Below are 27,774 nucleotides of genomic sequence, written 5' to 3' on the forward strand. Positions count from 1 at the left end.
GGAGCTGGAAGGACCTTAGGAACCCACGCTCAGGTACAGGCACCGTGATACAGTGCTACTGAGGGCTGCATTTGAGCCTCTGTAAATTAGTATATAGAATAAATATTCCAAGACTAGGTGGATGGACAAGCTTTTGTGCAAATGGAAAATGTTTCCACAAATAAAGTGTTAAATACAGCTGAAAAAGTCCCCTTTGCTATTTGGAAAAATATTGGTGTCTCTTTTTTTCCTTTTTTTTTTTTTTTTTTCTTTCCTGGGAATTTTCACTGAGATTCGTGAATTTCTGAGTTTGTAATGAAACCTAGAACCTAGAAGCTTGATCTCATCTCTGCCAGAAGCATGGCCCTAAAATGACATGGCACATATTGTGAAGAACGGGACCAGATGTCAGGATGGTACATACACATAGCCAAATAGTTGGTTTTCAAATGAGTTGTATAAAAGGTCATCCTTTCTGCAAAAGTTCGTTTTCCTGAGCCAATGGCTGGAAGTGAAAGCAGACAAATTTAAATGACCTAAAACTCTGAAGTTCTGTGTCTGTTGTTTAATAATGTAAGACTACATGACCCAATGGCCTTTAAAATTTAGTGATCTGTGCAGGACATATTAAGGCATGGAATCCTTGTAATTGTAATCTTCTTTTAATTACTATTATCCATCTATTTCAGCGGTGGCAGGAACTTCTTTGCATCACTGCAATTAATAGCAACTAAAATAGCCATGTCTGTAAATTGGAAGCAAATAAAAGCTGATACAACTAGTTTAGCCATATTTACATCTGCAGTGCTTTACTGCAAACACTCCCTTTTCGGGAGATATTTGAAGAAGGGTTTATGGACCCCAGTCTGAGTGGCGTATGCAAGGTGAAGATAAATCAGTGTGTTTCAAGAATGTGGCTTTGGCTCTGAAATAAACTCTATGGCTAGCTACCTTTCTTAAATTTAGGTGCCTGACATGGAGAAAATAATTCCCAGAACTAAATCTCTGCTGCAGCCAAGTGTTAAACTATGATGAAAACTCCTAGCAACATAACGACAGACACACTAGGCCTGGGACCTGGCATTTTCCCCTTTGTTATGCAGTTGGAAGGCAATTAAATATGAAGAATACTGTCATCCTGCTGTAGCGTGCAGAAAACTGCAATATAATCATACAATGGCTTGGTTACGGTGTCCAAATGTAAATGTATCCACCTTAGGCATATACTATATAGATGGTCAACCATATTCACCCCTGTCTCTTATTCACCCCGTTCACCCCTATTGCACTTAGTTGCAGAATTGCACCACATCTTTTTAGCTTTTATTCAACCTAAGGTTTTAATCAAGTTCTGCCACTGTTTTATTACCAGCTTTTTTAACGCTATACAAGGTCTGGGATATTTCTGCAGGTTCCCCTGTGGAGACACATGAATGTCATCGTGATGTGAGAGGCAACTTGTGAAAGGAAGGGCCTGAACTGGAGGCGATGCAGGGGGTGGTGGGAGGGCAGGCAGGGTTGTCCCATGAGATGGATGGGACCTCGTAGCCTCGTGCTGCACCGCTCTGATGTGGATTATGGCATACTGAACTTTAATTACATGTCTCAGTGGTCTTCCCTACCCCCCCCCCCCCGCGCCCTTTTTTTTTTTTTTCTTTTTAATGTGTCGTATACGTTACTGGGAAGCAGATGTTGGGTACAAGCCATTTAAATCAAATCTTTAGTCAGAGCCGTATTAAGTGATGCAGAGTCCAATTGGGGCAAATTGTGCGTGCAGTACTTTCAAGGGAAGCTTTGAGTCCCTCATGATCCCTTTGCTCGCAAAGGAGGGGAAGGCTTACAAAGGAGAGGAGGCAAATGAAATAATCCGGTCAGATACTCAGTGAAGTAATGCTGGTGGGAGTAGCGCAAATCCACATTACTGAGGTTGCTGTACGCAGCCGTCAATGGGAGGAAACGAGTCGCAGGCTTAGGGACGGGCAACTGCTCTGCACAAAATGGAGCCAAGGTACAGCCTTGGAGAAACTAACTGCATGGCTAATATCAGAATTAGCAAAGTTTTACTAGCCAGACAGCCTTGTAACTTGGTGTGAGTCTTTACTTTGTTCAAGACTGGGTTGGTGTTATGTCTAACCCTTGGCGTCAGGGATATGTGTAGTTCCAGAAGTGCTTGCAGAAACATTGCAGCTCAGGTTACTTTCTCCAGATATTTCTTCTCTTTTTATTCCTATATTGGCATAGGAAGTGTAGTTTGTTGCTGGCATTAAACTATCAGCTAAATTCAGTATCCTGCTCAGAAGCTGTCCCAACCGATGTGACACACCACCTTCTCCCTCCCATTTCATCCTCTGTCCACCTTCCCTAAGTGAAAATGATCAGATTTTATGATATCGTCCTCTCTTTTCCCTGGTTGGGCACACTGATGCACTAACAAATAAATAGTGCAAGATGCCGCATCCCCCTTAACTCGAATCTAGAAGAAATCTTTTGAAATCTCCCTTCTTTTTGTAACCACAGTTATTCACTGTTTGAAAGGTATTGCATTCTATAGTTGTGCCATAAACAATTGAATAGAAGTTTATTTATAATGTTATAGCTTTTTGACATTTGTGTTAGGGGGAAAAAAAAAAAGACAAGCTCCCCCATCCTCCTGGAAAAAAAAGATAAATCTCAAGCAATATATTTAGAGGTGCTTTCAGAGTCTGCATGAGAAAACCTACTTGCTTTCATTTTGCTGTAAGGACTCAATTTTGCACTCACTGCAGTCACTACTCCCATTGCTACCACTGGTGCAGGTCAAGTATTAAATGGGCTCTGCTTGTATCTGGACCCAGGATCTAGACAGCTTGTGCAGAAGCAAAGCCCCTTACTCCCGTGTGGATTTACATAATTGAATGCAACTCTAAATTCAGTTCTTAAAGTGGTGATAAATCAGAAATGTTGCTTTTTTATTTTTCTCCTTCCAGCATTTTGATTTGTAACTATGCAACTTTATTACGTTGTTTACCTAAAAATAAGGGTTTCTGAGATATGTTGGAAGATTTATTTTAACATTAACTCCAGTAAAGAAGCATTAAGGAGCTAACCAGGGATTTTAAAGCTAAGCTCTATTTAAGTAGCTAAGCTCAAAAATTTCTTTTGGGAATGATTTGCTGGTTAAATTTCAGACAGCCTATATGTCCTCCTGGACACTCCTCCGGCACTGCACCGAATAGTACCTTCTGGCTATGTGCCTGCAGGCTTACCCGCTCGTGTTGGCAAGACTCACCATTTCAGTTGTTCCCAAAATCTGTAGGCACTTTGTTTTCTTTTACATTGTGTACCATCATGTAACAACTGCTCAGTGAAGATTGCCCAAGGTTTACAAAAATGGTGCCTTTTTCACTGCTTCAATACCAATTATAGCTGAGCTATACCTTGACTTTATAGAATCAGCTAAGTGATACGTTTGGGTGAATTTTTTTTGTGTATAATTAATTCTGGTGAGGGAAAGGCAGTGAAAGTTTTGCCCATGCTTCTTTATTTAAAGTATTTGGACTGTATTTCAAAATGTACTAAGCATGGGATTCATCTGATGAAACACAGGGCCAGGCATAGTCCACAAGGAGATACAGGCACGTTCAGAGTATGGCTCCTCATGTTCTAAGATGCATCTCCAAAATAGGTCTGAGGAGTCACCCTGCCCTAAAATGCTTATTTCTCACCATTGACTGTAATGACACGCTAGTGTGACTAGCTCAGATGCAGACCTCTCCATGGTATAGTTTAGGCTGAGATGAGATGCATCCTCCCCTTGAGAAAGTATTTGCCTCACTTCAACTTTTCAAAGGATAAAAACAAAAGCAGAAAAAAAATAATGAGGGTAAAACAGGGACCTTTTCTCACTCAGTCATTGGCTTTGGTGAGCAGGTTCATTGTATCACCCTTCCCATAAACTGGTCAAAATCGGCCTTAACTCATGGTGTCTGCAAATCTGTCTTAATTTGCAGTCTGTGCATTTGTCCCTGTGCCATCCTTCTTGGTTAAATATTTCTTTTCATTCCCTCATGTTTATCTCCTTGATGTGCTTAGAAAGAACAGTCATCCCCTCCCTCCCCCTGCACAAACATGCCTATTTTCCTTTCCTTAGTCTAAGCAAACTGATCTTGTCTAGAAACCTCAGTTATGAAATTTTATGAAAATTTTCTTGGCCATTCCAGCTGCCTCTCTCTGCACGGAGTTAAGTTTGAATACATCTCTTTAGGGCAGAGCTGTACGTATTACTTCAGGCGGAGAATTCAGCTTTGCTTTGTAATTGGGGTTTGGCTTTTCCTCTTGACGGTGGAAACACTCAACTGATCGTCCTGGAACTGGATTAACCTCTTCTGTGACTGCAGCCCACTGATTGCTCTGAGTCACTGTGGGATTAACCCATATACCCAAATATTTCTTTTTCCTAGTAATCGTCAGCTAAAGATCTTTGTAGTTGTAGAAATTTTTGTTAATTTGCCCTGTAATGGATGCCTTGAGACTCTGTATTCTTAAGCTTTATCACATTTTCCTTTATTCCCACCCAGTTATTCTTTGCACTGTGTGTTCCAAAGGTGTGCCATCAGCAGATTTTGTGACCGTATAATATTTCTGCTTGCTGCACTAAGAAACCAACAAAATCACCCAGAGTCGCCACTGGTAACCCTTGCTAGACTTCCTTTTAATCCTTTTAATGGCTTCCATTTTGCCATCCTTTTCACAAGTTTCCCAGTCACCTTACAACCCCAGTTGTGGTCCCTGTTTTCTCTGTGTTTCCTAATAATTTCACCCCTTGTGTTACTGAAATACTGCATTTCTTTTATTTAGAAAATGGGGTATGTTTATCAGAGAAAGCTATCGGGAAAACTTGGCTAGATCCCAGCTAACCTAAGCTTAGCAAACCTATTGCTGCACTGATTGCATTTTGATTTATCTCAATGTTTCTAATTACTCTTTCCCTTAACGTTTGTTCAGGTAATGTATCTGTTTATTTCCTTCTTGATGCATTAGCTTTTCTGGAAAACATCAACATCATCTTTGTAAACTAAAGCTAAGAATTAATTTAATTTTTAGCCCAAGCCTGGATTATTTTTACTTCATTGCAGCTTGATCACTTTTGTTGTTCTTTTTCCATTTATGAATGTGAAGAATCTTCGAGTATTTGTTTTAATGTTCTTTACAAGGAAAAGTTCAACCTGAAATTTGGCAATTCTCACTTCATCCCTATTCTTTTTACCATCTAAGGTGTAGCTTTCTGCTGATCAATGTTTTATTTATTGTATATTGTCAGTTTTCTGTTTCTGTTTTCTACCCTTGGGTGATAATTTACGCATTTATAACTGATGCCCAGCTTTACAAGGTTTTCTCCTTCTTTGAGATACAACCTCTGGATATTTCATACCGTTTGATGTAAGGACATTCCAGGTGTCCTCTGCTGCCAGGTGTCTGACTCTCCTCTCTCTCACAGTCCAGTTGTCTTCACTTATTATTGTCTATAGTTCAATATACTATAATTTATAATTTACCAGCTCTTGCCCTTTTGAGATCAAGAACCACAGTCCAGTTTACTTTGTGACTGTTTATTTTTTTATGAACTGATTCAATTCTTTCTTCAAGCCAAAGGGGACTTCTGCAAAATCCTATCAGAACCAAATGTAGTGTGGCATCACTTTCTGTGGAGTAATTGGCTATTCAATGAAGAAATAAGCACGCTATTGCATCTGCAGAAAATCTCAGCCTACTGTTATTAATAGCATTTATTCTCCAAGCTCACGTCGAGAAAGATAAGTCTCGCACTGTGAGGCAGTGCTCCGTAATATCCATCTCTGTAATAACATAATACAGGTTTGGATGCTGCCCAGATCCGGGCTATCCAGATTTCTAAGGATGGGTTTAATTTTTCCTCCCGTAAGCTGTGTAAGTGATAGGCTTCAGCTTCTTTGTATTCAGTGGGAGGGGAGAGAGACGGCTCCAGGAGGTGATTCATCCCATCCGCGGCTGTCTGAGATGGATTGGGTGAATCACTCTTCTGACATGCCTTTCCCTTCACTCACCAGGGAGGAAAGCTGGACAATTCACATAGACTGGCTGGTTGGCCGTAAGGCTGCAGCATTACGTGAGATGAATTCCCACCCCAGGAGGGTGGTTAGTGCTCAGTCATGGTGTGGCTGTGGCTCGTGCAGGTGTGCTTGAGCTCAACTCCAATGAAACCATTTTGCTCTTGCACAGAGATAAAAAGCTCAGCTTTGGCTGCAGACTCCTCAGAGGATTTGATCACTTTAATGGCTAGTTTTGCTGAAGGCAGGTTGCTGTAATTGGTTGCATCTAGCAACTCTAAGCATATTAGCTTAAATTTATCTGAAGAAGGTTTGTATATACTGCAGTCACACCTTTGACTGCAGTGGCACCATGCCCTAGAGCATTTCATAGAAAGGTTCCCAGTGCTGGTTCTTGGCCACTCCATAAATTCTTCAAAACCACCATGTGCTGAACATCAAAACATAGTGAAAAGCTCTTCTTTCTTTCCCCTCTGACCTTTTCTGAGACAGTGTTTTCTGTTAAATGATGCAGTACCAATCCCCATATTCAGAGCCGGGAGGATTTCAGTTTTAGAACACATTTAAAAAGCATGTTTCATTTTTTGTTGTTGTTGCATATGTGCCCACAGCTAACAACAAATAAATAAAAAAACATGGAGTGAAATCTAATCAAAAAAGTGCCTAGAGTTAAAAACACATTGTTCCCTAATAGCAAAAAAACCCTATGCATGAATTTACCATTTCAGCATACTGGGATTTAATTTTGAGGTTTAAGCAGATTTTAGTATATTTAGGTGGTAGAAACTACTGGCTGTTTTTGGTTTTATTTTACTTTTTAAAACATTTATGCAATAATTTCCTACTGCAGAAAAGACTTACTGGATTAGCAAGTAACCAGCTGGTTAAATCTTTTACAAAGATGCAGCTCTGCTATTCTGTTGCTCCTTTAGTGTAGAACAGGCTCCTCTCTCTCTTTCCTGGTTTAGGAGGACATCTCTGGCACTCACGCTAACTGGAATGATTTCCTGCACTTGTTAACCTGAATTTTCCTTTGGTGACAATGTTCCCTTTATCCTCTTGCATGTTTGGCTCTCAACCCCTGTATAACATGGCTTTGACAGCTTCATCCTCCCTATTGCCTGGCTTATCAGAGATTCATTAAGCACAAGAGAACTTAGCTCCCTGTTCTTGCTCGAGGTGGAGAGGTCTGTTCCCACGGTGTGTATTGCAATTGCAGGAAACATCTTTCTCAGCCTTGCAGTCAGAAAAGTTTAGAGTCAGACACACAGCTTAGACACTTCTTTCATCCTGGAAGACTGAAGTTTGACAATGTGGTAACATCTAAGATCTGAAATGGCAAGATTCAGGTAATTTTAATAGGAAGGAGTGGTCCCTCTGCATTTCAGACTGAGTGCTGTCATCACTTGTGCCTCCACTAGCAAACTGGATTTCCTTTCTTAGTATATCAAGAGAATTTGAGAACACAGACTTTGCAAGGCACTTATGTCAATAACCTTGGGCTTTGTTTAATCATGAATGGCTAATTTAATTCCAAACTTGAATATCCATTCCTCAAAAATGTCTTTCTGGATAAATTTGACATTGTCTACATCCTTTGTGGTGGCTTCAGCTATCTGCTAAATAGAAACGGTGGGACAAAAAGGGCTGGTTCAGAGCTACTGCTTGTGTCCTCTCCTGATCCAATGGCCTTAGAAGTCACTGGGAAAGTCTCCGTTGACTCACACTTGTAACACTTAAGTCAATTATGTGTATCAGATAGGAATTTGGTTCCAAACTTGACACACAAAATGCAATTCTGGAGTAGGTGGTTTTTCAGTTAAAGGATTTCTACAGCTGAGATGATTGGAGATGAGCAAGCTGAATGTCCTCATCTGATTAAGACATGATCAAACACGTTAGTCGAAACCTCAAGGGGCAGGATTGGATGGTTCATAACATAACAAGATATTCTTAGTCAGAGAACACAGAGCAGCAGATATTACAGACAGTTGGCCCAATTGACCAACTACGGCAACAGAGAGACAAATGCTGCTCCCAGAAGATTGAATCTTCAGTATCAAAACCATGCATTATTTACATGATGCTAGTGCCAAACAGGATTATATGCTCCACTCAAGGTTTCTAATCACCTCTCTGTTCCTTGAGTGCCAAGGTTACTTCAGGTAGAGCAGATGCTCATCCTTTAGTAGAAGGGTTTCCAAAATATTCATTAAGGAGCATAAATACAGTTAAAAGAAAAATGAAATTAAAGGCAGCCAGCAATCAGTTGAGTTTAGAACACTGAATTTCTTAATAGCCCAAACTTAATTCAGGGCAGTTAGTCTTTCACATAATTTCCACCAAAGAGATTTTTGCTGAATCTTAGGCAGAGCTCTGTGTATTAACAATTATGCATTTATTGTTAGGTGATTTTTTTAAGTGTAAAGGTACCAGCTTGCCCCAACCCAGTACTTAAACAGTGTGATGCATCACATGTTCATTTAGTATGTGCTTAATTGCTCTTTCCTAGGTAGTGTTTTATGGAATAGGCTTCTAAAGCTTCCAATATTGTCTTTATATTTTGCAGGATTAGACATGAAATGTGAATGCTCAATAAATATATCTCTGGTTTTTTGGCCTTAAAGTAGTGGGTCAGACTGAACTAGCTTTAAGTCTGTCAGTGAAACTTACTTAAATTAATTACTCTTTGGAAAGTATACATTTCACTGTCAGCTAAAATGAAACATTCCTCTTTGTTTTATACATGAGATGTGATTGTTATCTGTGCTTAGGAAAAAAAAAATAATCACAGCACAGACTTTCTCCCAGACTTTGAAATAAATGCTGTGTTTTTATATTAGTTGTACAACTGCTAAACTGTCCATGTAACTTAGGGAGAGAAGGTGTAGAATCATAGAATCGTTTAGGTCAGAAAAGACCTTTAAGATCATCAAGTCCAACTGTTAACCTAGCACTGCCAAGCCCACCACTATACCATGTCCCTAAGCACCACATCTACACGTTACACATCTTTTAAATACCTCCAGGCATGGTGCCTCAACCACTTCCCTGGGCAGCCTGTTCCAATGCTTGACCACCCTTTCCGTGAAGAAATTTTTCCTCATATCCAATCTAAGCGTCCCTGGTGCAACTTGAGGCCATTTCCTCTCGTCCCATCACTTGTTACTTGGGAGAAGAGACCGACCCCCACCTCGCTACAACCTCCTTTCAGGCAGTTGTAGAGAGCGATAAGGTCTCCCCGCAGCCTCCTTTTCTCCAGACTAAACAACCCCAGTTCCCTCAGCCGCTCCTCATCAGACTTCTGCTCTAGACCCTTCACCAGCTTCGTTGCCCTTCTCTGGACACGCTCCAGCACCTCAATGTCCTTCTTGTAGTGAGTGGCCCAAAACTGAACACCGTTGTAGTGGGTTGGCCCTGGCTGGAGGCCAGGTGCCCACCAAAGCTGCTCTATCACTCCCCTCCTCAGCTGGACAGGGGAGAGAAAATATAACGAAAGGCTCGTGGGTTGAGATAAGGGCAGTTTGATAAAAGCAAAAGCAAAGGCTGTGCATGGAAGCAAAAGGAAAACAAAAGATTTCTTGTCTACTTCCCATCAGCAGGTGATGTCCAGCCACTTCCTGGAAGCAGGTCTTCAGTACGCGTAGCAGTTGCTCCGGAAGACAATCGTCATAAATAACAAATGCCCCCCTTTCCTTCTCCTTTCCCTTCACTTTTATTGCTGAGCGGATGTCATGGTATGGAATATCCCTTCGGTCAGTTTGGGTCAGCTGTCCTGGCTATGCCCCCTCCCGAGATCTTGCCCACCCCCAGCCTACTGGGGTGTGTGGGGCGATGTTGGTGAGACAGCCTTGGTGCTGTGGGAGCACTGCTCAGCAGTAGCCAAAACACTGGTGTGTTATCAACACCTTTCAGGCTACCAAACAAAGCGCAGCACTATGAGGGCTGTTACGGGGAAAATTAACTCCATCTCAGCCAGACCCAATACAACAGTATTTGAGGTGCGGCCTCACCAGTGCCAAGTACAGGGGCACAATCACTTCCCTACTCCTGCTGGCCACGCTATTTCTGATACAAGCCAGGATGCTACTGGCCTTCTTGGCAACCTGGGCACACTGCGGGCTCATATTCAGCCGGCTGTCGACCAACACCCCCAGGTCCTTTTTCACGAGGCAGCTTTCCAGCCACTCTTCCCCAAGCCTGTAGCGTTGCATGGGGTTGTTGTGACCCATGTATATGTAGTATGGATCCATATGTAATATGGATGGAGAATGGAGTGTCAGACTATAAACTCTCCTGATCAAGGGCTGGCTCTCGGTTTGGGTTTGTGCAGTAGGAAATGCAGTGTAAGCCTTGACACTGGGACGAGCTTAAACTACTGGGTGCAAAAAGAGGACTCCCAAGTTTAGATTCCAGGTCTCTAACTCCTTCCCTAGCCTTAATCTTGGTAATGAACAGTGACTCTTTAAGTAAAATGGAAATAACGCGTATCTCATTGACCAACTCAATAGGACCTGATCCTACAAAAAAACACCCTGCTGTTTTCTCCTTCTGATTTCACAGCAAGTTGTAATCAGACGTACAGAACAGAACCCTGTTCAGAATCAGGGTTAATTCACTGAAACACACTACAGATTAATTTTGTGAAAGACACTAATAACTACTCTGTAGTTTTCTTTCTAAATGTAGATACGGTTCCTGTGGGGTGTGACCCTCACTCAGTAGTCCATTGGCCCCAGTCCATTGTGTAATGAACATTGTAAGGGGCTTCCCAGTTTATTGGACAAGTTGGCTGTTCAGAGTGCCTCAGACATATATCCCAAAGCAAATAAGTAGATATACGTTCAGATGGAAATAAGAATGATAAAGTAGATCTGTGTCTTGTGTAAATGCAAAATACAGAAATCAAAATGGGAAAATTCCACTTCCCTCCATGGTATTAGTCATCATGAGAGCTTGAATGCAAATACAGAGCTTCAATTTATTAAGGATTTGGGGATCTGAAACAAATTCCAACAGGATTTGAAAAGCATACAAGAACTTTGTTGAACAGATTATATCTAGAAATATCAGATGTATGTTACCCTTCAAACGTTAGTTGTGGAAAGAAACAGAGGTGCAAAAGAGATTAATGTTTTTCTGGTATGGAAAACTCCAGAAACTCTAGTCTTTTACTGTTTGATAATATAATTAGCCAGTGTTTTGACTAGACTGATTTGATAATGATGCATAGAAAAGGGCAATTTAATCTTGGCACAGTAACTAGGAATGTTTGCCTCATTGCTTTCTATGTCTTAATTTCTACTTTAAATTAAATGTCTTCAGCTTCTGAATGTTTTATATTAGAAACCTTCCTTTACAAACCTTCTATTTTGAGCCACTAATTAATTTAATGCACAAGTTAGGTATATCATGGGATTGCAATAGATCAGGAACATATTTTTCTTCTCTTTCTGCATCTATAAACTCTATTAAAATACATTGCAAACCATTTGTGCATTGAGGAGGACATACACATTTCTTGTTCCCTCTCAGATGTTTCTATTAACTTTTTGATGGTCCCTGTGCTTCTATTCCCTAAATATTTGTGCTTCCATTTATTTGTACTTCATTTATCTTGCATGAAAAAAAAACACTGCACAAATGCTTGTTTTAGGAAAGTATCTGCAATGTCTGTTGATCGGAAAGGAAATTACATGCAAAGGCATGTGGTTTTCTTGCCAGTGCCTTGTGGTCCGTATTACCTTCACTCAGAAAGGTGATGGTTAGTTAGTTCCATGTTCACTCAGTGAGACTTCTTATAAATAACAAAATATCCAGAGTTATGTTAGCTGTGGTGAAGGATAATACGAGGTGGAGACTGTTGGACTAGAGGAAGTTACCCAGCTACTCTCTGGTGGATGAGATGAACAATAGGCAGATTTCTCTGTAGTCACCCGTTACAATTACTTTCCGAGGTTTCTCTTGAGCATCTGTTAATGCTGAGGGTTGTTGAAGTAGGTGGACCTCCGCCTCGGCCAGAATAGCAATCCTCTGCTTGGGTTTAATAGAATACTGTTCTCTGAGAAGCTTCGAGAAGACTCCACTTGGATGGTATAGTTCCATCTGTGACTGCTCTTCCACCACGTTTGACCTCCTTGAGGTCAAAGCAGATCCTCCTGTTTACTTCAAACTGGCAAAGTATCGAATCACTCCTTTTTGTAATAAACATGCCATTTCTCACTTCAGATTCCACAGAACTCTTCTCTTACTTGGAAAGACTGAGCTTGAACGAAGTAATTTATCTACCTAATGAGTGGATAAACTTGATTTACCCTGTTGAGGACAAAAGAACTGGAGGGGGAGGAGGGTTTGATCTTGTATTCTGTCATCTGGGGCATGAAAAAATTGTATAGAAAGATTTAAAGCAGATGCAGGAATTGCTGTACAGCCTTCTGTGTTAACCGGCAGGATATTTCAGATGAAATAATGATTTTCATTCTTTTCTAGGGAATCAGTAGCCTCTTCAGTTCCTTAAAAGTGGTGCGTCTTCTACGACTCGGTCGAGTTGCCAGGAAGTTGGACCATTATCTGGAATATGGTGCTGCTGTACTGGTACTGTTGGTGTGTGTATTTGGACTGGTGGCCCACTGGCTAGCCTGCATATGGTACAGCATCGGGGACTACGAAGTTATAGATGAAGTCACTAATACAATCAAAACAGATAGCTGGCTCTACCAGTTGGCACTGAGTATCGGGACACCATATCGATACAACACCACTGGCTCAGGGCAGTGGGAAGGAGGACCCAGTAAAGACTCCTTGTACATATCCTCTCTCTACTTTACCATGACAAGCCTTACAACAATAGGATTTGGAAACATAGCACCAACCACTGATGGAGAGAAGATTTTTTCGGTGGCCATGATGATGGTTGGCTGTAAGTAGAATTTGATTTTATTGTGTTTAAGCAAAAGGTAGTTGTATAGCTAGCATGATGGCTGCATAACACACTTTCTGTAAGCTTTCTTGACATCCTAAAAAATATGAAGTACCTGTAAATATTCATGAAATGAATGTGGAATTATTGAAAACAAGAACTGAAGTTGGGTAGCTGCTGTAGCTTTTAAATTGTTTGCGAGACTAAGTGTAGTACGTACATAAGCATGCCCGATGACAATTTTATATTGAGTTCAGGCCCTCTTCTTTATGCTTTAAAGATAGCTTTGATCGTGTTTGAAAGGTCTTGGCTGGAATTTGGTTAAAAGTTATAATGTATATTCAAATTCAGGTAGTCTGACTGAGTTTTCCTTATAAGCTTGCACAGGCTTGGAAACGTTTGAAGTGGTTTTAGCCAATTCTCGAAACATTTAGTGATTCCATAAAGTGATCATGTACTTTATGGCACTGGTTTGACTTACAGCAAGTCCTGATTTTATGTCCTGAATGTGGTGACCTTTGTCACCAGCAAAGCTAGAAGTGAAGGAAATCATAAGACGCTATACTGCACCTTTTCTCTGCTTCCTGCCGTTTTGCAGCTCTGATGAAATAGTCTAAAAACAATAGTGGTAAGGCACATTTCTCATTTCATGTGCTGCCAAGGTTAGATCGCTGAGCAGCTCTCCAGGTTAACAGAAATCTTCAAAATATAGGAAAGGCTGCTGAAAATGTTAATATCATTTGGGAGAATTATTTTTCTGTTAAATAAATAATTCTTGGTATTTCTATGATGCTTTCTATTTTCTGAGCTCCATACAAACACTAAGCAATTGTGTAACAAGACAGCAAACAAAACCTTTTGAAAATAAGATCTGCATAATCTCTCTGATAACTATCTCAGCTAACACTTTGAGCTCATCGCAGAGAAATACTGAACTATAAAAAGGAAGTTTTCTTGCTACAGTCTTTCTAGATCTTTAGAAGATTAAAGCCATTTGTTTGGAGATTTTTAAATGCTTTTTAAAAAGAGAGATTGCAGTTTTAGGACTCTGCTTGCAGCGTGGTGCAATGAAATTTCTGCTGAACAGCTTCTTTACATGATGGGTTGATGTGTTTCAAAACATTTCAAAGTCCATAAAAAGCAAATCCCCAAGCTAGAGCATTAATGAGCTATTGCAGCTAGGCCATAGAAAACCTATAGGTGCTGATTAGCCATTTGTTGAAACTGCTTTGTGGTATTTACAGAAGGCTGGGGATTTGGAGAATAAAGTGGATATATTTTAAATATTGTAATATTTACTTCCTTTGTCTTTTGTGGGACTTCTGTTGCTCCACAGAGGAGAGTCCCACAGAAGGAACTAAGCAGCCGTGGTAAATGATTTAGGGTAGGGTGAGAGCCATAAAAACATAATAAATAATAATAATATTATTAATAATAGTAATAACAAAATAGATACATGGCCTCAGTAAGTGAAAAGGAAATGGAACTTGTAAGCTGCTTTGTATTTGTTCTAGGTGGGTTGTATACTCTTGCTTTTTCATCTCTGCAACACATGTTAAAGATGGGGAATACACATAGCAGTATCAAAGTTGACATTTACAACAACCTATGTATATGCCATTGGCTGATTTTGATAGTTTTCATAAGCGTTACCTACAAAATTATTAAATGTACATGCCAAATTTATAAGTGGTACCTGTAAGCTTAGTAGTTGGAAAACCATGAGTAGGTTTATAGGCTTTTGGGGAAAGTCAAAAGTAGAATCTAAAATTCAAGAAACATGGCAAAAGGACAGTTAAGTTGCTTACTGCATAAAAATAATGCCATCAAAATAAATGTGGCTTCTCTTGTGAGTGGGGTGAGGAGCATCGTGGCATGCAGGAAGGCTACAGACAGAAGAAACCTTCTTTTTAGATTATTTGCAAGTGTAAAAATGCTCAATTATGATCAAATGGTCGAATCTTTCGCAAACATACCAATGAAGATTTGAAGATTTTCAGTTCATGCACATCAGTATGATGACTGCTCCTGAAATCTAAAGGCATTGCTTGGCTGGTGGAATACCAGTTAGAAAATATGCCAACTTCCAAATGGATACTGGTGATGGGCTTTATACTTGCAGTATTTCTGCAAAGAGATCAGACCTGCAGGATTGTATAAACAGGCTTTGCAGTGCCAGCTGCTGAAAACATGACAGTCTGAACACCAAAATGGGACAGGAAGGCGCAACAAATAACCGATGGAAAAAGCAATTTCCCAGGCAATCAAAGTGGCCAGTGAGCTTTGGAAAAGTATTTGGCCCCAAGAAAAGGTGTAACTAAAAACTGAAAATTACTCTTTGGAGTTGTTTTGAAAACAAGATGTTTCAGTTTTTCTTTTTGAAACAGTGTTTTGAGATAAACATTCAGCAAAATTCAATTACAGTTCAATCAATAAAAAACTCTGGTCCCTGAACTGACTGCTGTTATAAGCAGAGAGAGACTGTGAAATACCTTTGGTAGTTTTCCTAAAGAAGTTTGCTAATACCAATAGTTGGTATTGGCAGCGTCTTTTCTAACAGGCTGTGCCAAATAAATGTCTTAACCTTAGCACTGGAATCGGAGATAGTAATTCATCACAATCCCAGATGCCTACTCTTGCAAACTTCAGATATGAAAGAAAATCTTCACTGCGTTGTCAGCTAGCAGCAGCTTGTTCTGCAAGCCTGAAGTTTCCTATTCACGCTGGCAAAGTTATCGGGACCTGGGAGGAGTATTTGGAGAGATCTGCAAATCCTGCTGGTGGGCAGGATTGCAAAATGCTGTACTTGTTAAAAATAGCCAAATTAAGATTCTGTAGCTGCTGATAAAGCATTGCTCGGTGCGGGGCAGTGGCAGGGGAAACCCAGATGAATGGGGATGCTTTTCAGTTTGATTGGCACTTTGTCACTTGGTTTTTCACTAAGGACAGAATCGGGTGGGATATTTAGACTGAAATACATCACCTGTCTTGCAGGAAAGAGAACTTTGAATAACTTAACCTCATCTTGTGGAGCTTACTTCAGATTTCTTTTTGCCTCGCTTGCTTTTTCTTGGTGTCCAGTGCTGTTCAGCAATATTTTTTCTGTTGCTTCTTGACACTTGAAAAGCTAAAAATAGCAAACATAAAGTATCCGATGACAAGGGAGCAATGTTTTTACAAGGGTTATTGTTTAAATACCTGTTCTGCATTTGCTGCCTAGAGTTGCTGAATATGCATTGAAAATCTGATTTTTGTAGCTCCTTTTGTGTTGATATAGGTCATTTTGTCCCCTCTCTGCACAGGACAGAGCAAATAGGTAGGTCCGTCAGATCCTTTGAATGGACCAGGAATCGTTTATCATTCAGGAGGGACCTTTCTTGTAAACCTCCCATTATCTTCTGTCAGCCCACAGCCTCTAGCAAGAAACTCGGTCTCTGCTGCTGCATGTTGCTCTAGCCCAGTCCACAGGCAGGTTTTAGGCTTCTGCAGCACAGCCATAGATGTCGATGCAAAACTAATTGGTTTTGTGCCTTTCACAAAAAGGAATGTATTAAGAAAGAAGCCAGAAAGATACTTTTGGTTTGTACACCATTACCATCTTGGAACTCAGCACAGCCAGGACTTCAGTGAGCAGAAAGTGTGTACAAGGGAAAAGGCATTTTGGGGAAGGTGGCAATATGGCAGGGTGAAAAACAGCTTGCAAAATTCAGGAGAGATGGGGTTTTCTGAAGAAACAAGTGTGAATATTTAAACGACAAGAGTTTGTGTACTGCTGTATGCCTTCTTCCCTTCTGTGCTTCCACTGGGAGAAAAGTGGCCAGCTTCCCAGCTTGTGGCTAGCTTCCCAGCTTGTGGCCAGCTTCCCAGCTTGTGGCCAGCTTCCCAGCTTGCAGCTCAAAATGCCTCTGATACACTTCTGCATACTTCTTGTGTAACCTGGAGCAATTGGTTTGCCCCTGTCCATGTGCAACAGTGAAATTGCTCTGAATGACATCGAACAGATTGGAGAGTCAGTCTAGCCCCGTAAATATGGCATTTACATGAGTTTATTTGTCCAGCTGAGTGGGCCCAACCCAGCGCGTACTTCATCTAAGCAATAACAGAAATCCAGTATATTCCACCAGTCACTGAAATGCTCCAGTGATCCTTGCTGCAAGGGAAGGTCAGAACAAGATACCGAAGGCAGGAGTGTCAATGAACGTTGAATACTTCACTGTTTCTCAGGATGTGAAACTCCCAGAAGAATCTCTTAGTCATCCATCAGTCCCCAGAAGAGCTGTGAAAGGGTGCTTTGTTGTTCTTGCTTTAGGGAGATACTTACATCTCATATACATAGCTTGCTTTGGCTTCTATTTAATTCCAGATTTATGGGGAGGTTGTTGTGGGGGAGATATTATTTTTCAATTTAAATTATGGTGACGATAGGCTTGTTAATTCAAATTGTTTTTGTCTATGAGCAGAAGAATTTGCTGTGGTGATTGTACAGGATACCTCCTCTGGAAAATTGGTCATTTCTGCCGGCTATTGGAGCGATTTCTAGACAGCTCTTTCCAAAACTCAGTTTCTAATTTCATGGCTTGAAATGCTGACTTCTTGTTTTCATCTTAAAAATACCCAGGAAGATGATTTGCAGGTTGGAAAAGAAAACAGATGTGATTGCTGTCACTTTGACCCCAAGTTGTTATTGTTCAGGAGAGAGCTGATGAAGCAGAGTGTGGGTGGGTTCCTTTTGATACCCTGCTCTGCTTTTAATTTTACTGAACAGAAAGAATAGGACATGCTCTTTCTTACTGAAATCAGGTGAGATGCTCTCATCCGAGCCACATCTGGTTCTAAAACCTCCTGTATCGGGTGAAGGATGCCGAAAGGCTGCTGGTTCCTTGTGGCACCCTCCCTTGCTGCTGCCCCGCTCTTGTTTTGGAGTTGTGACATGGACTGCCGCAGACTGTCAGTCATGTCTCCATTGATCTGCCAAAACCTTATTCATTATTCAAGTGGGTTCTTTCATTGTTCAAGTAACATTCGTCAGTTCCCTGCCAATATATGGTAGTTAGCCACTTGAGTGCTGTTTGTATGAATCATGGAGGTTTATCTAGTAAATTTGTTAAGCAGTGGCTAAGCCCACGCACTGACACAACAGTGTATAATTGTAGGAAAGCGCTTGTCTGGCAGACTTCCAGACAAGCAATCCCAAGAGCCCATAGGATTTAATTTTTGATCCCGAGGAAAATGTATGTGTAAGATAGCACCTTCTAGCAAAAATCGTTGCCAGTAACACAGATTAAATCATATTTTTCACAGCAACAGATAGTAATGTGAGAAGGCTTTACATCTGTAGGAATTCATAGGCTTGAGTGTTTAGCTATGGTTGAAATCCAGCTCTGCTCTAAGGGTGTCCTACCAGAGTCAGTCCTGTCTAAGGGCATTTTCTTTTCCTGCAGAGATGTGGGATATGGGAGAGACACGGCTCTGCACCACCCATCCAGGAGCCGCAGAAGGGTTTGACCTCTTCAGCAGCAGAGGACTTGTGCCAATTTTTGTGCTGCTCCTTACAGTTTCTTAAAACGTGGGCCGGTGAGGGGAAACGTCTCTTTGAACAAGAGCATGGCCCTGCTAGCGAGCTCTTAATTGCTTCAGCTACAGACAGATGTTACCCCCAAACTGCGTTTGGCAGGTGGGGTGCAGGACGCTTCCACAGTAATCGGTGTGAAGTGGCTGGAGACCGCCTGCACCCCTGGAGGGATTGCTTGCGGGCTATTGCCAGGTTGGACTTTGAATGTTTTGAATGTCCTACAGAATGAATGTCCTACATTCAAACATTTGAATGTCCTACAGAATTTGGCCCAATGAAGGAGGGATGAAGCAGCTTCTCACTTCTTCACGGTCTTCTACATTGTACAATGTGAATGTACTACATAGTTTGGCAAAACTACCCTGATCGAGGCTACAGAGAGGAGGACACAGGGATGCTTCCAAACTAGGAGCTCTTCTGCGTGCAACTGCTTCCCTCCTGCTCCCCTGCGCAAGCATGCATCCACCCGGAAAGGCTGCAAACTCAGCTGTGCATTAATAACTATGTCTCAAAGACAGAGCATTTTATTTAGGGGCGGTGGAGATTGTCTGCAGGAGATCATTAGTTTCTAATTGGACTTCTAAGAGATGTAGGGCTAATGGAGGAGGAGGTGTTGATGTCAGGGACTTTACTGCTTTGCAATAAATAACTGCTTGACCCAGAGTGGTTTTAAACGTTCAGACAGGGTTACAAAGATTTTCCCAGAAGGGATGATTTGGGTGTATTTCTAGCTGTCTTGTTCTGGGCAGGTTGGCATTTGGCCTCGTCACCAATACCCCGCTGGATGAAATACCAGGAGTGAAGCTGTGCATCACCCCTAGCCCTTGTCTTTGAAGTGAGCATATCTTGATATTTCAGAGCTTGAAGAAAGGTTCTCAAAAGGCAGCAGGACACCTAGAAGACTAGGGGTAAAGATTTCTGCACAACTAAGTCAGTGATACAAGTTACAAGTGAAACTGGGGATAAATTTATTAGTTTAGTATTTCAGTTGAGGCAATGAGAAAGGTGATAAATTCTTTAACATCCAAATCAGGAGGGAGTAAAACTGTTCATTTACATTTACCCAGTTACATGAAGTTGCCTTGCAAGTGGAAATTTCCCCTTTTTAGTGCCACTGAAAAAGCATTTTGACACTTTTGGACTGCTGAACCATAGTCCAAGTGCTATCAGCTCTACAAAGCAAGGATATAAAGATTTTTCTGTGATATCTTTTAATTATTAGCAATCTCAGTTATATCTCACAGCTGGAGCAGATGAAGTGTTTCCAGGCAGGGTATTGATCTCAGTGCAGCAGCCGAACTTGGCAAACTTAATATTCTCTGAACAGCTGCATGGAAAAGACTTAGAGTATAAACCTATCAGTAGCCTACCGTAAAAAACAAGTTGCTCTTAGAGAGTAAAAGATCTACCATCATCCCCTTTTTCATGAAACTCCAGTCTAAGAGTGAAATTGGGGTGGATACAACAAGAGTAATTAGCAGAAGCACCATGGGGGGCATATGTGTCTTGCTTTGCTTTAACTCTGACATGGCAGTAGATTTTCAGATATTCAGGTTCCAGTTTATAGCAAAAACATGTGTCTTTATATGAAGAGCTTTAAAATTGTAAAACAGCTTCCTTGGGAAGCTTTATGGGATTTTTTTTTTGCAAGGTTATAGCTAGTGTGTGTTTATATAAGCTTTACTTTTATTATCATTGGCTTGATATGTTTAAATGAATTTATGGCATCAAGAGAGATGGGGCAGTGAGTGGGAGAGGTAAGAATGAAGAAAGAAATGTTATTTCATGCTATTGAGCTATGTTATTTAAAACAACTGAAAATTGCTATTAAATGAATGATACAGAAATGTGGAAAATCAACCTTTACACAGTGCTCTTGTTCACACACAGTGCAAGCAACCACCTGAGATGGTCCCAGAGGACTTATCACGTTGTCCCAGATTACTCATAACATCTGTATCTCTCAGGAAGCAAAAAGTTTTAATTAATCCAACTAGATCAGCAAATGTATCTGACTAGCTCACAACACAGCACAGCTTTATTGCGTATTGTGCTAGAGGGATAAACAAATCTTAGATAAAAGATAACCCCCAAGGTATTATACCACTTGGATGGAAGGGGCTAGGGAGATTGTTCGTGTTTTTCTGTTCCGAAGTTTCAGAAAGCCAAGTGAGTGATCTAGGCCTGTGTCTGCACAGAGATCCTTGGAAATCTGCAGGGCTTAATTTTGTATACTCATGAGATAATACCTGTGTGTGGTTGGCATTCAGAAGGGAGAGTTACCCAGGCAGGTCAGGCCAATTACCCAGGCAGATCCTGCCTGATCTCAGTGGAGCTGTGGTCCTCAGTGGGCACTGCTTTTCACTGGGTAAAACAGGTATTTTCTGTTAAATCTCCTTAATATTGGCCTAGCTTTACTTGCAGACAAATGCTATGGTTTATCAAAGAGTGTACAGAAAGTTGTTAGGATGGGCAGTGGAGTGAGGAGACAAGTTGTTTTAGGAAATGTCCTATTGTAGAAAAATTGAATCATACCAGTGAATCAGGCCTTAAAATATTATTTTTTCAGGCCAACCAAGAGCTTTCCTTGCCTGAATTGTGTTAGGTTGAATTTCCGAACTGAAAAACTGTGTGACATCGTTGCACATCCAGAGAGGCTGATAGAGTTGGGGTTTTTGTGTTGTTTCTGTAAAAGAAATAAAAAGCCCAAATGTCTGGGAGGTTTCATTATTGCACTATGGCCTGTGGTACTGTAACATGTTTGGTGGTACTGAGGGATGCCAGGTAATTGGATAAAAGATGACAGCTACTACTTCTTGGTTTCTCATTGCTTCATTTCTGTAGGTCTGAATGTAGTACAATGTCATGTTCCTCTTGAAAATACTGAGAGCACTGAGGACTGAGGCTGCATGTCTCTCATCTTCATTCATCTTTCCTGCAGCTTTTTCTGCAAGAACCTTGGTAGAATCAGGAAAAATTTTCTGCTGGTGGAAGTATACCCTACGTGGGAGTATGACTGCAGGTTCCTCCTTAAAGAGCTTTACCCCTTTCCCTTCTCCTTAAAGAGCTTTACCCATTTCCCGTCAATTTGGAGGAAGGACAGGATAGCATCCAAAATTACATCTCTCCCCTGGGTACCTGCTGTGCATCCCAGCCAGTGCTGAGTCAAAAAAAATCCAGTTGTGCTTCAGTAGGAATATTTTGGTCATGAATGATTACAACTAGTTTTCTTCCACTGGCCAGAAGCCAGCCTGGATTTGTCAAGATGAGTTCCTGGCAAATTAATCTGATTTCCTTCTTTGACAAGATAACTGCCTAGTGAATAAGGGAAATTTAGTAGATACGATATATCTGAACTTTTTAAAAGGCTTCTGACACTTTTCTACATAGTGGTCTCATAGCAAACGAGTGAAAGATGATCTCAACACAATCATAACAAAGTCAGCGATAACTGATTGAAAAATCTCTCTCAGAAAGTAATCAATCACTGTCAAACCTGGAGGGAATTGCCAGAGAAGTCGTTGCCCCGCGTGTGATTTTATTCAACACTTTCATTAGCAGAGCTGAGTGACAGAACAGAGAGAGTACATTGGGAGACTTATGGGAAGAGTTTCAAGCGGCTTAGATGACAGCATCAGAATCCATAATGATCCCAATAAATTGGAAAGGCGGCCCAAAATCAGCAAGGTGAATATTAATAAAGGCAAGTGTAATGCACCATGTGTAAAGAGGGCAAATGGCTCTCTTATAGGGAATAACTGGCTCTGCTGCTGGGAGGCTGGAGAGGGTCTTGGAGGAAAAGGGAGGGGGAAAGTGATAGGCAACTGCAGCCTGAATGTAACAACAGGGGGCTAAAACCTGTAAATCTCACTCTAGAAGGTATCAGGAGCAATGTCATAGGCAAGCTGAAGAAGGCATTTATTCTGCTGGGATTAGGGCTGGTGAGACATCTTTTTTTTGATACAGGGCTTTAAGAAAGCTGTAGAACAGCTGGAGAGAGAGGAGATCAATAAAAATCTGTTACAGGACAGGATCTCAGGGGAACAGTTGGAGGAACTGACTTTGGTTTAAGCTGATGGAAGCTGAATGGGAACATGAAGATTGACTTCTACCATGGAAAGAGTGTGCTTGAAAGGGAAAAAAATGTTGGTCCTCTGTGTTTTCTGAAGGGCAATCAAGTCACTTAGGAGGGAATGAAAGACTGATGCTGGAAACCCCTGTTTCTAACATCGTCCACCAGAACTTTTCAGCTGTGGGTGGATTCAGACCGTGGGCAAAGCAACCACCAGATTTGGTAGACTCCACTTCATTGATGAGTATCTGTCAAGCTTGCTCCAGGTATCCTTGCTCCTGCCTCAGTATGGCAACTGGACCAGGCAATCCCTTGAGGTCCCTCCCAACCCTACATCTCTCTGATGTTGCAGGGAGAATAAGGTGCAGCTGAAAATCTCTGTTATGTGTTAAGCAAGGCAAAGCTAGCAAAGCTCACTTTCTCTAGATGGTTGACCATCCTTTAACATTTAGTGATGTTTTATGGTCCATGATGTAGTGGCTGCATGTTTGCACTGCATATTCACCCTATATCACTTCCATATTTGAACTGTAAAATGTGCATGCATGTGCTGGGGTACACTCATCCTGGGGAAGTTCAGCACCCTGTGGAAATGCTGTCATCCAAATCGTGTGAGGCATTGAGAGATGAATGGGGGTGTCCAGCACTAAAACAAAGCTTTAGTGGGATTTTTTTCTCAAGTACAAGGGTTGCATGGTAGCGTTCATATTCTCTAACATATTTGGAAGGCATTCTTTGGAGCTGATGAATCTTGACTCAATTATTTATGGAAGAAGAACCTGTTCTCGCTGTGGGTCTGAATCAAGTCCCTCTGCAGGAAACAGAGGGAAATTAATTTCAGTAGAGGAGTTTGACTTTGTCTGGCTTTAAAAGTTTTTGTTACTGAAATATAGTTCTCAGCTAAATGGTCTTGCCTCAGTGTTTTAATCAGGACTTTTTCATTAAGAAAATAAAGACTCTACACTAAAGAATGAGAAAATCTTAATTTTATCTTGGAAATTTTATTTTCCCCCTCTTTTTTCCTGTCTTTATTCCTTTAACATATATTTTTTAAAAAATTCCACATGTTTTGGTATTACCCACTGGAAGAACAGTAGAAGGATGGAAGTAGAATCTTCCTTAAAGACTGAGAAAAAAGAGAAAACAGAGATTTGGGGGCAATTTTCTCACCTTCATCAATTTATCTCTTTTTCCAGGGGAAACTAAGCAAGCAGGTAAAAGGAAGAAGGCCAGCAGACAGAAAAAGATATTTTTTAAAAATTGGAAGATTAATAAGCTTTTGTCTTATTTTGTCTACATTTCTGTTGAAGAATTTTCTAATAGAGTAGACTACTTAATTTCTTCTAAAGTATGTAATGAAAATTAAAGCATATTTCAGAGCTCTTTGTGAAGCGTAATCAGAATTGAAATAGGATTAAGTTGATGGAAAAGGGATTATAAATATCTGCCATTGATTTCTACATGGTGATGTGACAATTAGAGATGGCTTGGAGGCTCAATTCCTCTGCAGGAAAAAGCCCAGCTGTATAGAAATGGCATCGTGTCAAGTTCTGTGTCAGTTTTTCCTCAGTGGAAGATGGTCAGTTTTGAGGTAAAAGCCCCTTAAACTGGAGCTTTCCTGAAGTTGGAACACTGGAAGTAGCAGTCATATCCGTGTCCCTTCAAAATTTGCATTTGTGTGTGCACATGCCAACAGTAATGGTAGCAGCTAGGGAAAAATTGTAATTCTTACAATGTATTGGCAAGGTTGAACAGTCTGAAAGCATCATCAGTTGTCACCCAGGCAAACATTATCTGCCTTTGGATGGGGTGTAGCATCCTTTAAGTCTCATCTCTCTTGCCTGATATGTGATTGAATGACGTTAGGTTAAAGGCTAGGAGGGCAGAGCGAGGTGTGATGAATTCTTACCTATTTTTTAAAAGCATTTAATCAGGTCCTTTGGTCCTTCCTGAACTGGGACCTTAAACACATGGTGTGTTTTAAGCACTCGAATAGTCCCACTGACCTCATTGTTGTTTAATGCAAGCTTACCTTTAAGTGTTTTTCTGGCAGCAAGCCATAATGAAAGGAACATTTCTGACGTTTAAGGTTTATGGGTGGATCTTCCAAATATAGTCAAGAGGAAATTAGGAGAGTAAGTCCCTTTTGAAGGTCGCTAGGACTCATGCCTAAAATTCACATAGGTGTATTGTAAAACCTCACCATCCATTTCAGCGAGGTCCCATGTATGGAAATTATTTTTTTACATGATATGTTTGAATGATCACCTGTTTGGTAAAGACACGGGAACAAACTATCATTCCTTTATATGGTGAAAGGACTAACTTCATTTGCCCTTCTTCTTCCTCCTTGACCAGAAACATTTTAAAGCACAGAATCTGATGGATGTTTCCCACTCCATTATTTTTGAATAGGAAATTGAGGCATAAAGAAGGTTACTACTGTGCCTTATTAATGCAGACATTTCCTGCCCAAATTGATAATCCACCTTACCTAAAGGAAATGTAACTTTCTAGTTAATCAAACACAATCTTTCTAGCACTTGAAAGAAAAAAAAAAAGCAAGTCAATGAGGTAAGAAAGAAGTTCAGAAAAAAGCCATTGGTATCAGTGCTGTATTGGAAAATATTGGAAGGGCTGGAGGATGTAAGTCTGAAATGATTAAATGTGGGTGAAGATTGGTCATGCAGGGATCTTGTAATCAAATCTCCTTGTCTGAAGATAAATGAAGTGAAGGAGGAGAGAAGGGGAAAACAAGTGTGTGAGATACCTACGACACCCGTGGCATGGTCACAGCCTTTGGAGGTCCTTGGCCAACCTTTCCTTTCTCCATGCATGAGGTCATTTTAGCAGAGAGGTCCATTTAGTGACGTACAAGACTCCGTGTGTGTGCTTTCGTGTGAGTGACGGTGTGTTGAGCCCTATCACATATGTTTCAGTTGCAGCAGGGTCTGAAAGCTGGTCCTGCTGAGAAGTGAAACACAGCTGAGCCTGCTGGTGTCTGGTGGGACCTTGCTGGAGCTGATGTTGGTGCCACTGAGCTCCTTGTCCCCTTTCTGTTCCTCGGGTAGGAGCAGCTGGGTGCCCATGGATGCACCTATGTGGAGGTTGCTCTGCTGTCTTTTCTGGGAAGTCAAGGGGTAGCATTGGCTGTTAGATGGGATTTTAAATGGCAGAATTAGAGAGATTTATCTGAAGCACTAGTCTTAATTTCAAAATAATAAATCTTTATCTAATTTCTTCCTTAATATTTTTCAGGGATCATAACAGATGCACATTATTTGTGTTGCGTTGGTGGGCTTTGGAGCACGATTACAATTTTAGGAAGCTAGTGACTTCATAGATCCCACAGCCTGCTTTGGGCATTTTTGAAAAAAAAAAAAAAAAAAAAAAAAAAAAAATTTCCCAAGCTTCAGAGCGGGGCCCAGCACTGCAGCTGTGTTACATATTCTACGAACTGCTAAAGGAGCAATCTGGGAAAGCACAAGCTTAAATCAAGTTTCTGTGTAATGTGTTAAAAAAAACCAAACCAAAACCAAACCCAGGAATATCAGAGAGTATTAATGAATTAAATCCTAAAGTGCTTTGCCAAATGGAGGACTCAATGATAAATATTGGGGGTCTCCCAAGTAAAATACTCTCTAGCTATCTTAGGAAAGAGTGAGATTTAAACTCCTTTCATTACAGACAGAATAGCGAGAAAATTATTCATATGGTTTAAACATGGGTGTGTTTTTGTTTAAAAGCTTCTTATAAGCAAGGGAAGCCATTAAAGACTTCTAAAAGTTTGCAGTATTGTAAGGGGTGATTAGAGGCTTTGGAAGGAGTTTACTGGAAACTGCATCGGTATTGAACACCCACACGAACACACAGAATAGGAGGGACTGGAAGCCGAGCTGAGCAGATTTGGCCTAGCCTGATTAGTCAGATTGTTGTTGTGGTTTTTACAGTCTATTATTGATATACAAACATGCTGTTGAAGAATTAGTAATCTAAAACATTGCAGTTCATTAGAGTTTTTAGTGGTGCTCTAATAACCACGCTCCATCTGGATGATAATAAGAAATAATGGACCATAGAGAAGTTATGCATCCTCACCTTATAATCCATTTTTAGCCAGCTGAGAAAGCATCAAAGAGGATGTTTGCTGAAATACATCACTTTGCGATTATAAATTCAAAGGGAACAGAGTCCTGTGTTCTTTGTCTCTGCACCAGATATTTATTCCTTTCTTCCTTTGCGTGCTGCACAAAATTTGCTGCATAAATTTCTAACCAAATTTATACTGTGGATAAAGGCGCGTCATCGTGTCAATATGACACAGACATCTCTGCAGTGACATTTTTAATGGTTTTTATGTTAATGGTTTTTAATGGTTTTTAATGGTTTTTATGTTACCACACTAAGAATGTCAGAATGAATCAGACTTTCTCATAGTTTATTGACTTTCAGGTTATAATTGCAGCAACAAAGCGTCTTCCCGTATCATAGCAACACATGGAGGTTGTTAACTAATGTGTTTTCATGTGTACATGAAAAGGAGAAGGAGTCAGTTGTGGTCTCTTTTAATTGGTAGCATTTAACACAGGAATAAGAGCTTTTGGGTAGAGATGTCTAAAGGTTCAGGCTCTCATCTAGGAATGTGAAACCTTTAGTTTCGTTTCCAGATCTGACATTTGGTAGAATCATGAACTTTGACATTTGCTAAATTTTGTGGTTCTTTTTTCCTCTCCAAACCTATGCCTGATTTATTGGTTTAAATGTTAAACGGTTGGGGGCAGGAACTCCACATGTTTTTGTACAGTGCCTACCAAACCACGTTCCAAGTTACAGGGAGCCAACAAAAACAAATGAAAATGTTCCAGGAGTCACAAAGAAAGTAGTCTGACTGCACTGATTTAGTCTGAATTTCTGTAGTTGACTCCACGTAACTGGTTCAGACCTCGGGTTTAATTCAAAGAGTGCAGGAGGCATTTAATTTTTACCGATCTACAGTTTAAAAGCTCAGGTGAAAGCAAAGGCAAATAGGGGATACCATCCATTGCTATGACCGATCTAATAGCCTGCAGTCAGGATATTTCATGATAGCCAGAAGTTCATGTGGGTCTGAGACACAGTGTTTGTGGGAAAAAATCAGACGAACCTTCTAGTTAATCCTGATTTTAAT

General features: G+C 40.7%; 1 protein-coding gene across 1 annotated transcript in view; it reads left to right on the forward strand.

The window, feature by feature from the left end:
* KCNH5 (potassium voltage-gated channel subfamily H member 5) overlaps window positions 1-27,774 on the forward strand; it is a 162,578-nt gene that overhangs the window by 49,911 nt on the left and 84,893 nt on the right. Inside the window, exon 7 of the mRNA XM_072864508.1 lies at window positions 12,534-12,963. Within this exon, the coding sequence (XP_072720609.1) occupies window positions 12,534-12,963 (430 nt within the window). The remainder of the gene's footprint in view (window positions 1-12,533; window positions 12,964-27,774) is intronic.

Source organism: Ciconia boyciana, chromosome 6 (assembly GCF_034638445.1).
Source record: "Ciconia boyciana chromosome 6, ASM3463844v1, whole genome shotgun sequence".
Taxonomy (NCBI): domain Eukaryota; kingdom Metazoa; phylum Chordata; class Aves; order Ciconiiformes; family Ciconiidae; genus Ciconia; species Ciconia boyciana.